The 11,431-nt window shown below is 35.0% G+C and overlaps 1 protein-coding gene across 1 annotated transcript; it reads left to right on the forward strand.

Annotated features, from left to right (window-relative positions):
- The first annotated feature begins 258 nt into the window (after positions 1–258).
- Positions 259–11,386, forward strand: SELENOP (selenoprotein P). Its single transcript, XM_026016696.2, has 5 exons — positions 259–404; positions 3,642–3,857; positions 4,595–4,807; positions 6,087–6,204; positions 9,920–11,386. The coding sequence occupies exons 2-5, from the start codon at positions 3,655–3,657 to the stop codon at positions 10,547–10,549; spliced, it is 1,164 nt and encodes a 387-aa protein (XP_025872481.2). The 5' UTR covers positions 259–404; positions 3,642–3,654; the 3' UTR covers positions 10,550–11,386.
- The last annotated feature ends 45 nt before the right edge of the window (positions 11,387–11,431 follow it).

Consider the following 11,431-nt stretch of genomic DNA (forward strand, 5'->3'; position numbering starts at 1 on the left):
GCTTAACTTGCTGGCTCAGCAAATGTTTTTCCCTATTATAGTTTGAAAAAGAACATGACTTGGAGGCCCTTTTACCCTTAGCCCTTCCTCCCGCCCCCGACTGTACCATTAAATTCTAGATACTGGGGTGACTAAAAAGGATAGGAAATAAATCAGTAATTGCAAAAAAACTTTCCCCCTATTTTATGCTTGGCAGCACATCCTTTCTTTTAAGTTGTTTATAATAATCAGTTCAAGAGTTTGCTCTGCTTGCAAGGTCACAGTCAGAGCGGGCAATGAACTTTGGACTATTGCTGGAGAGAGGTAAACAACAGGACTATAAATACCAGGGCTTCTGGCTGGGGCTTGGAAGAGCTGCAGAGCTGAGCAAAGAGAAGGGAAGCAGCCTGGTCAGAAGGGGTTGTGTAAGTAGGAACTTTGCATTTGCCAATATTTGATTCCTTTAGAGTTGGCTAAATAATTTGATTTTGAGTCTGATGAAATGTTTCCGTCATTTTTAAAGACAGGATAGATTTTTAAAAAAGGGAGATGGGTAAATAAAATAGAAATAATATAAAAGAAAGAGAACTAGAGTCTGGAATTGGGTGTGGTGGGTGAGATTCTGGCAGTCCTCTGATTGCTGCCCTGCCTTCCACTTGAGGATGGGAGCAGGGGAGGCTGGAGAAAAGGAATGCTGTTACTCTGCAAACAGTCGTGTTGTTATATAAGCAGTATTGCATGTTCAAGCTTAAATATCTCCCACTGAAAAGCAGAGTGAGAACTCTAAGGAAAAATCAGCCCATGGATTTGAAAGGTAGAGACTGAAATATGGCCATTCTACATGCTGTAGAAATGTCCAGGGATATTGTGAGAGTTTCAGGAAAAATAAAGAGAGCTGGGGTGGCAGGTGGGAGAGAACAGGTCTGTCCATTGTACAGAAGTGCTTGCCCTTAAAAGAGTTAAAACCCATGTCAAATCAGGTGGCCTGGAATTAAATGCAAAGTTTTGCAGTGTACAAGGTGAGTGGGGCTTTCAGGTGAATGAGGAAGGACCCTCAGATGTCAGTCTGAAGTTTAGGAAAAAGTTTCTGCATATTTTGCCTTTTAATGGGGAATTTAAAACAAATGTAAGCCTGTATTCGGTAAAAAAAAAAAAAAAAAATCTAGTTTTGTGATTGAAAAGTGTTGAGATTAGTGAAATTTACAACTACTTTCAACAGCTTCCAATAATTCTCATTTACTTATCTTCATTATTTTATATGGCTATCTGATAGCTATAATTATAATCAAATGTTAATTATGTAAAAAATGATGTTAAGAAAATGAAGTTGAACAGCCTATTGATCATAACAAAAGAAGAAAATTTGTGTGAACTCCATAATCCACTACTCTCTGCCAATGACTTTATGCCTTTTTTTAATCAAAAAACTAAATGAGGGAAATGAGGGAAAAAAGTCTTTTCATTTATATTTAGCCCCTTGAAAGTGTATGTATATGGTAAAGTGAGCATACCAAGTGCTGAATTTATTCTGAAGATTCCATAATTACTGAAATTATATTCTAGAAAGTAGGGGAAATCTCTCCATTCTAGTAAGAAACAAAACAGCTTGAATTATTTTAATGTTCTCTTTGCCATCCTAGGGCCTAAACTAACGAAACCCTGGCTACTGTAGTTGTTAGAAGTGATCTATCTAATAGCTGAGAGATCATGTTTTGGATTTAGCAGAACTGGTTTGAATCCAGTCTCTTTTGTGACTTACTAGCTATGTGGAGTTGAACCAGATGCCTAACTCTCTCTTAGCCATGGTTTCCTGAGCTGCAGAAGAGGATGGTGATGGTCACATAGTTGTAAGGATTAACTGACATGATATAGAGAGGTGCTTAATACCACTTGTGTAGAGTTCTGTAAATGCTTAATGAGTGGTTAGCTATAACGAGGGTAATTTGCACCATCAATATAAATACTCGGCTAAAGAAATTCCCTAGATTTAGTCCAGATATAGCCTCTATTTTTAAATATTAGGATCTTAAAGATATTAGAATAGTTGGGTGTCCTTAATAAATCATTTAGTTTTTTTTTTTCTCTTCTCTTTTGTTAGGCTCTTATCAAGATATCCTATATAGGTAGGAATTTTGTTCGTGTTAAATGATGTGAAAGATAGTCAGGTTTTTGTTTATTTATTTATTTTATTTTATTTTTTTAAAGATTTTATTTATTTATTCATGAGAGATACACACACATACAGAGAGGCAGAGACACAGGCAGAGGGAGAAGCAGGCTCCATGCAGGGAGCCTGATGTGGGTGGGACTTGATCCCAGGACTCCAGGATCACGCCCTGGGCCAAAGGCAGGCGCTAAACCACTGAGCCACCCAGGGATCTCCCTAGTCAGGTTTTTAAAACTTCTATCTATATGTACCAGTGCATGAGAGCCCCAGTCAATCTGATTCTAGCCTTTCTACACCCATCTTAATTTGGGGCTCACTCTAGGTAACTTATTCTGCATTCCCTCCCCTACCCCCTACAAAAGTTCTTTTGCTTATCCCAGTCTGAAAGTGTGCCAGCTTCCTAGTTCTAGAATGTTGTCCTGATCACTCTCCACAGACTTTTATATAAGAATAAGCTTGTTCCTTGGTGGATTTTTCTTTTCGGCTCATCTCTGCTGAATGTGTTCCTTATTTTCACCACCTCTCTATAAATCACCTATTTTATGTGTACCTGTCTACTGAGAGAGTTAGCCTTATTTGGGGCAATATTTCTAGTCAGATATTTAACTTTTCTACCCAGAGAGGGCATCTTTTTACCCAAGAGCATGCCACCTAGTCACAGAAACTTCCTGAAAGTCATGGTAGTCAATATGTAGACTGAGTGTAAATTGCAGTGAGCTTGGAATGATAGAGGGGCAGTTATTTGCGACTGTTTTCCTTGGTCAGGTGTTTTTCTTTGGTCCATATTTATCTGGGATGTGGTAGTAACATTTTGGCAGGTGCTTTTATACCTGAAAAGATTCAAATCCTTTATTGTTTACATAGAGCTAGACTTTAAAGAATAAGAGGAACAGAAGGGAGCTGTACCAAAGAGACTTATAAAAACAGAATGCTTGAACCTGAAGAGCCCCATGTAAGCCACCTTCAGGTTGGCAAATTGTCCTTTTTGCCACCTCTTTTCTTCCTGGGTTCTCTTTCCATGCTGACTTTTTCCATTTCTGTGCAGAACCCCCTACTTACCCTTTCCTTTTCTTAGATTGGTGGAGGATAGAAAGCAGCAGCCAGAACTTGGTGCATCTTAAAAACAAAATCATTTGTAGAATGTTATTTGGTTATAGGGGCTATCTCAAAATTTTTCTAAGCTTTTATCTTCTCCTAGACAAGTACTTGGCTGCCTGTTCAGGCAAATCTCCATTGCATGCTTACTAAAATATCTTGCCAAGCCAGGTAGTTAGGAGATACTTTGATAACTCCTCTGCCTCTGGCTGATTTTCTACCCCATCTGGGAAGATTTGGTACAAAGAGACCCAACATAATGAGGCTAGCAGCGCTGGGATAGAATTCACAGGCTAGGTACTGATAGGAAGGTGAATTGGACTGGCTGGCTTTATAGAAATTCCTGGTGATGACTTTGAGGTCACCCGTGAAGATGACAGAAAGATTTCCTCTTTTACAGGACAACCCCAGCAATGTGGAGAAGCCTGGGGCTTGCCCTGGCTCTCTGTCTTCTCCCATGGGGAGGAGCAGAGAGCCAGGGACAAAGCTCCTTTTGTAAGCAACCTCCAGCCTGGAGCATAAGGGATCAAAATCCAATGCTGAACTCAAGTGGTAAAGTGACAGTGGTTGCTCTTCTTCAAGCCAGCTGATACCTGTGCATACTGCAGGCATCCAGGTGAGAGGCCTTCTGTGGTCTAGGATTTCTCAAGGGGAAAGCTATTAAATACATACATACATGAAATAAAAATAGAAATGGAAAAGATGTGTTTATTAGAAAAACTATACAAGTTTGCATAAAACATATTACAAGAAAGTATACTAGGAGGATATACAGCAAAAAATTTATAGTGGTTTTTCTGGGATTATAGAACAATTGTCTTCATTTTGTGGACCTATATTTTATAAATGTCCTACTAAATATATATTACTTGTATAAGGAAATATTCTAAAACATAATCCTGCAAATATGTTAGTTATTTTTATACAGGAAGCAAATACTGCACTTTGCTGGAGTAGAATCAACACTAGATTGCCACCAAATGTCTTGTGTCATTTAACATATATATGTGTATATAAATTATATGTATAACAAATGTTTTTTATTTGTTGGGTTATTCAGTATTTATTGGGAAGAATACTCTGTCAGATGGATTAAAAAATACACACTTTGTATTATTAATTTGAGGACCAAATGAGCTATTTCTTGTGCAACCATTTGGTGTTTGGTATTAACTGAGCACAATTGCTCAATAAATTGAAAAAAACAGAAGTTTTAATTTTTTATGACAATACAAAGAAGAGATAAGTAAAAAATAGTGAAAGAGTTTCATGTGAAAAATAGCAAGGAGAGAGAAGTCTGTAATAGAGTAAATGAGATTATTCCTTTTTGTGTATTTTTCCCAAATATTTTAGATTGGAAGACCTGCGGGTAAAGCTGGAGAAAGAAGGATTTTTGAACATCTCTTATGTTGTTGTTAATCATCAAGGACTCTCTTCTCAATTAAAATATATGTACCTTAAAAATAAGGTTTCAGAGCACATTCCTGTTTATCAACAAGAAGAAAATCAAACAGATGTCTGGACTCTCTTAAATGGGAAAAAGGATGACTTCCTCATATATGACAGGTATGTACATACACACACACACACACACACACACACACCAAATTAAAATATAACCTGCTTTTCATTTAATAGTAAGTGATTTGAAATAAGAAATCTTCTTTTGTTTTATTACCAGGTACTCAGAGTGAGCACATTAGAATGTTTGGTTTTAATGTTTTTGAAATGACTCTTTTGTGCAAAGAATTCACCATTCTTGTAGGGAAATAGAGAAAATTAACTATACATTTTCCCCCCATAGACTGGCATCCTGAAAAAGAAGGATCAATTTGTATATCATGTACAAATCTAACTTGAGAATTTTGCAGATGAATAACTATACTTTGCAGACCACTTGCTTATCTCTACTCTGATTAACAGTATAAAAGCTACATACCTGAATTTCTGAACTATAGAGTATGTTAATCATTTATGTCAAATCTGCATAAATCTGCTTTTGATCCCATGAATGAATAAAACATTTGTATTTTGAAGAAACCTCAGTGCTTACGTTATTTGATTAGTTGGTGCTGTTTTTTTCTGACTTTTCAGAAATGGTGAAGCCAGACTCTGTTTAGGCCTAAGCCCTAATTCATCTTATTCTAAATATTTTTAATATTATATATTCTTTTAGGATTTCAAACTTCTAATTTAGATAGTTGCAAAGTGTAGCTTCTTGATATTCACATAATATTATATATGCTGGGTAAAATGTAGGCAAGAAGGACATTTCAACTCCACCATTTCTGAGAATACCAAGTATTATAGTTTAATTTCTTTCATTATACTGAAATTTTTTGTTGCATCAGATATATTTTTTAAATAAGTGGGACCAAGACATGAGGATCTTTTTTGTTGTACTGTGATTTTTTTCTTGTGTGGAATTTGTGCTGCCATAGCAGTTATGAAAACCTCATGTGATTTGCAGAGCCCAATTTATGATAGGTCGGTGGTTTGGGCATTGGTAGGTTTTATGTCTATTACCAAATTATATTTGACCAAGTCACAATAGCTAAACTATGTAGTTTTGATATTAATAGTGGCATATCTATAACATTTTGAAATGCTAGGGTTAGACTTACTGTCGTTGTGCTGTGACCTAAGCTGGTATTCAGTGTCAGGGAGCTCATTTGAGACCCCATTCAAGGAAATTTACTGAAGTTGTGAATGGGTCTTAAAAAGACCATTAACCCCCCCCCCCCAAAAAAAGACCATTAAACCAACAATATCTAACCCAAACTGCTTGAGTACGATCATGATACAGAAAATATTGTAATGATATTGTATTTCTTTTTTTTTTTAGATGTGGCCGTCTTGTATATCATCTTGGTTTGCCTTACTCCTTCCTAACTTTTCCATATGTAGAAGAAGCCATTAAGAGGGCTTACTGTGAAGAGAAATGTGGAAACTGCTCTCTCACGGTATTTTATTTTTCTCAATTATTTTCACTGGGAGAAAAGAGAAAATCTTTTAAGAGATATCTAAATAAGTTAGTGTTTCATGACCAATTAGCTAATCAATGTTTCTGTTGGTATGCGAAAAATAAACGACAACAGTAATTTTTATAATTATCCCCTCTTTCTATTATGTAACATACTGTAAGACATCTTTACAAGATCTGTATTGCTGCTTTTATCTAGGAGGAGTTTGAAAACAAAAATCAGTGTAGATTGCATATTTCAAATACCACCAAATGATGTTGCATGTGTTCAAAGTGGTCAAAGAATTCAGCCAGCATAAAATAACATTATTGTAATAGCCTGAATATGTTCACACAAGAGCATAGTGATAGCAAAGCTTATTCATGGCATTACCCAAAATGGAATTGGGGCCCAGATAGCTACTTAATTTATCAAGGATGTAAAACTATCAGCTTTTCCGGGAAGCCCTTACACTGACTGCCTATTCTGTAGTTAGAATCGCCATGTTTATTTAACAGTGGAATAGATTTTTTTTTAAAGGTTTTATTTATTTATTCACGAGAGACCCAGAGAGAAAGAGACACAAGCACAGGCAGTGGGAGAAGCAGGCTCCATGCTGGGAATTCGATGTGGGACTCGATCCCAGGTCTCCAGGTTCACACCCTGGGCTGAGAGCAGCACTAAACCACTGAGCCACCTGGGCTGCCCTGGAATAGTTATTTTACTCGTTACCAATATTTCTCTCTTAACCGTGAGAATATTTCTTCCTTGTTAGGAAAAGCTCTCTTTTAAAATACTGTTTATAAAAAGATACTCAAGGAATGGATTTTAATTTATATTAACTAGCCTCCCCCTGTCCAATGTTGAAAATAATTCCAAACAGTTTTCCTTAATAGAGCAAATTGGCAAAATTTGAACTCAGGTTTAAAAATAATTCTGAATTTTATTTGTGAGCTATACATCCTTCAGATTTTTCCAGTTGTAAGAAAAGCAATCTCAATTTTTAATGAATTATTTAATTAACTAATTTAGTTGTTATGAAGCACAACAGATTAATTACTATAGTTATATAATTTTCCACATTTTAATCTTAATTATAATCCTATGAAACTTATTCTACCGCTTTTTAAAAAATTATTTTTATTTATTTATTTATTTATTTATTTATTAAATTATTCTACCGCTTTTAAAGATGGGAAGTCTGAGGTGCAAATAAAGAGTTAACTCAATGTTTAACTTCTATTAAGTGCTTATAAATGCACTTATTGATTCCTCATAGTTTGGGTTTATTTTAGTATTTGGCATTTTTGCAAGTGCCTAATAGTATAATTATATTCAGTTATATTGAAACAAATGCAGAAACACTTCCCATAACATGCTTAAAATTTACAAACCACTTGTGAATAGGAATAATATACCATATATATCTGATATACCAAAAAAATTAGACTATTCCTATTTCATTGTGTCCTAGATGCCATTAATCATAGGACACCTTAATTTATGTACTATTAAAAAATGTTATCAGTAAAGGTAGGATGCAATGTTACCATCAACAGTAGGATGCATTCTGATTTTAAAAACAAAATGTGAAAAAAATACATTGTAAGATCAACAAAATATAGTAATTGATTTTTGAAATTAGACTACTATCAATCTGAACATTTAGAGCATTATGTAGTGCATTTTAAACATTTATCAGCTTGTTACTAAGTTTATCAAATTTTGTGTATTATTGAATTCTCAAAAGTGAAGGAAACAAAACTAAAGGGCAACCTATGGAATGGGAGAAGGTACTTGCAAATGACATATCTAATAAAGGGTTAGTATGCAAAATATATAAAGAACTTCTAAAACTCAACACCAAAAAATCTGAATAATCCAATTAAAAAATGGGCAGTACACATGGACATTTTTTCAAAGAAGAAATTGTTCTGGTTTAGCACTGCCTTCAGCCCAGAAATGGCCACATTACAGATGGCCAACAGACACATGAAGAAATGCTCAACATCACTGATCATCAGGGAAATACAAATGAACATGGGGAGAACAAAAAGAGAGGCAAATCAAGAAACAGACTCTTAATTGTGGAGATCAAACCAAGAGTTGCTGGACGGAGGGATGGGGATTAAGGAGGGCACTTATGATGAGCACTGGGTGTTATATGTAACTGATGAATCACTAAATTCTACACCTGAAACTAATATTGCACTGTATGTTAACTAGCTGGAATCTAAGTAAAAACTTGGAAAAAAAATAAAAAGAAATAAGATAAAATAAAAAATAAAGCAAAAAAAAAAAAAAAAAAAAAAAAAAGAAAGAAAAAAGAAACAAACAAATGAGCAAAGGGAGAAAAGAGAGAGAGGCAAACCAAGAACCAGAAACAGACTCTTAACTACAGAGAACAGACTGATGGTTACCAGATGGATTGGGTTAAAAAGGTGATGGGGATTAAGGAATTCATTTGTTGTGATGAGCACCAGGTGTTGTATGGAAGTGTTAAATCACTCTATGGTATGCCTGAACCTAATATTACACTGTTGTCTTTTTTTTTTTTGTATATATTTTTTGAAGTTCGATTTGCCAACATACACTGTTGTCTTAACTGGAAATTGAATAAAAACTTTAAAAATTGCATTAAGTTTTCAAAAGTAATTCAGAAATAACCAAAAAATATAGCATTTAATAATTGTATGCAAAATCCAGTAGAATTTTTAACTTTTCAAAACACTGAATCATACCACTTAGAAAATCAGTTTGAGAGACCAAATTCTCTCTAACTTTACTTACAAATCACTCTAGGTAGAAGTTTCATATGATATTGCTGTATCTGTAAGCTTTGAGCCTATGATGTATGGGCACACGAAACAATAAAAAAAGACTTGCAGCAAATTAACAGATTGATGCAGAATGGAATCTTTTGCTCAGTGGAAATGGGCAGTAATTTGCTACTTGCAGCTGACAGCTCTACAGTAGAGACACAGTAGCAAAATTAGTGAAGTTCAAAACATTTCCTGACATAAGCTGAGGCATGAAAAACAATCCATTTTGAGGAGAGTTTATTGGCATTTTTGAGCTCTCAGAGAGAATTGGTTTGCTTCAGAATATAACATTAAATTTGAACAGAAGAGTAGATTGACACAGGTGTAAAAGGGTCCATGTAGTTCTACTGCTTTTAAGATTTGGTATTTGTTTAATGTAAGTTATTTTAGCCAGTTTTAGTTTTACTTTTGCAGATGTAAGTTCAGTGGTTTGCTTTCATTTTAAGCCTTACGTATCTCTTAAATTCTTCAGAATTCTTAAAAATCTGGGAAATTCTCTTGGTGAGGAAAATTTGAATTCAGCTGTTGATTTAACCAGTATGGAAACTTAGGTTAACTGTTGAATTTTAATTGTCTTATGCTCTATTTTATCTACTTGCAAAACATTAATGTTAATTCTTTTGTGAGATGCTTGAGGATTCTTTGGTTAAGTGCAAACTTTGCACAAGAAGCACTTTATAATTAGGTATAATGGGAACCAAATTTTTTAAAAAGGCTAGGTGTTGAAACTGATATCAATTTTTTATCTCATTAATAAGAGGCTAGAAAAACAAAGCAAGTTCAATCCTAAGTAGCTGGTTTGAATTTTACATATGTTAGCTCTACAGATAATTTTTTGTGCACTTCTGCTAAATCTATACACTTGTTGATAAGTAATTATAAATTTGTTCTAGGTCCTGGAAGATGAACAGGTCTGTAAAATGGTATCTTCAGGCACTGTGGAAAGCACAACTGAGGCTCCCCAGCCACATCCCCATGACCACCACCTTCACCATCATCATCATCATCATCATCATCACAAGCATTGGCATCAGCCTCATGAGAATGGTGAGCTTTCAGAGAATCAGCAACCAGAAGAACCAGATGTTTCCGAGCATCCTGCACCTCAAGGCCTTCATCGCCACCATAAGCACAAGGACCACCAGAGACAGGGCCACCCAGACAACTGAGATATGCCAGCAGGAAGTGAAAGTTTACAACTTTCTGTTCCACAAAATCAGCTCTGACGAAAGGGATGTAGAAACCAGTTACTCTGCAAATTGCCTAGAGATTCAGGGTTGGCCCCTAGCAGCTGATGCTGACACTGACGACATCTGATATTTGAAAAGACAGGGTCTGCAATCACCTGACAATGTACAGAAACCCTCCCCTCTTTATGCAGCTGACAGGGACTTTGGGCAGAGGAGAACGTCATTGAGTCTTGACAGTGACGTTGGCCTCCAGCTGCATGACAAGCAAGTCAGCAGCTCAGGCCCACAGAAGCCAGCACCAATTGAAGCTGAAAACATAAGACCAAAATGTGAAAATGACTTCCATACTAAATACTTTAAATAGGATATATTCCCCAAGTCAGTCTAGACAATTTCATTTCCAGCTTTTTACAAGCTACCACAATAATAATGATCCAAAAATAAGAATTGGATTTGTACAAAGAAATCTATTATATTGGCCTCCAAATTTTAAAATTTAAGTCAAAGAAATTTTGACCCAAACCATATTTTCATTATTTTATTATAAAAGGTAATTGCAGCATTTGGTTAATATGTCTTTCTTTTTCTTTTTCCAGCATTCTACTTGCATTAATGAAAACAGAGACATAAACTATGACCTAGGGGTTTCTGTTGGATAGTTAGCAATTTAGAATGGAGGAAGAACAACCAAGACATGTTTTCCATTTTTTTCTTTACTTATTTCTCAAAAAAACATTTAGTCTTTTTAATCTTACATTTTTAACTGATTAAACCTTTAAAGAACTCAGTGAATTCTATCTTTTAGGTTCCAGAAATACTGACACAAATATTTTAAATATCCATTTACACTTTGTATATCTAAGAGTCATATCTTGGTTTTTACTATCACATATACATGAAGCCTTTATATCTTGTTTCTTTATCTAGCATTGTATCACTCTCTTTAAACTTTGAGATAGTCTATCTTGAAAGTTGTAATGGAAAAGATAAAAGAATGTTGTCTATATCTTGATTGCTTAGAAAGTATTTCCATAGTCAATGATGGTTCAATAGGTAAACTAAGTCCTATAAACCTGACCTCCTATATGGTTAATACTATTAAGCAAGAATGTAGTGCATAATTGACCAAATGTGGATTTGTTTAAATAAACTCAATTTAAAAAGTTTAAAGCTCTCTTTTCTCATTATTATTTAGGCAATATGTTAATGATAGAG

Source organism: Vulpes vulpes, chromosome 4, assembly GCF_048418805.1.
Source record: "Vulpes vulpes isolate BD-2025 chromosome 4, VulVul3, whole genome shotgun sequence".
Taxonomy (NCBI): domain Eukaryota; kingdom Metazoa; phylum Chordata; class Mammalia; order Carnivora; family Canidae; genus Vulpes; species Vulpes vulpes.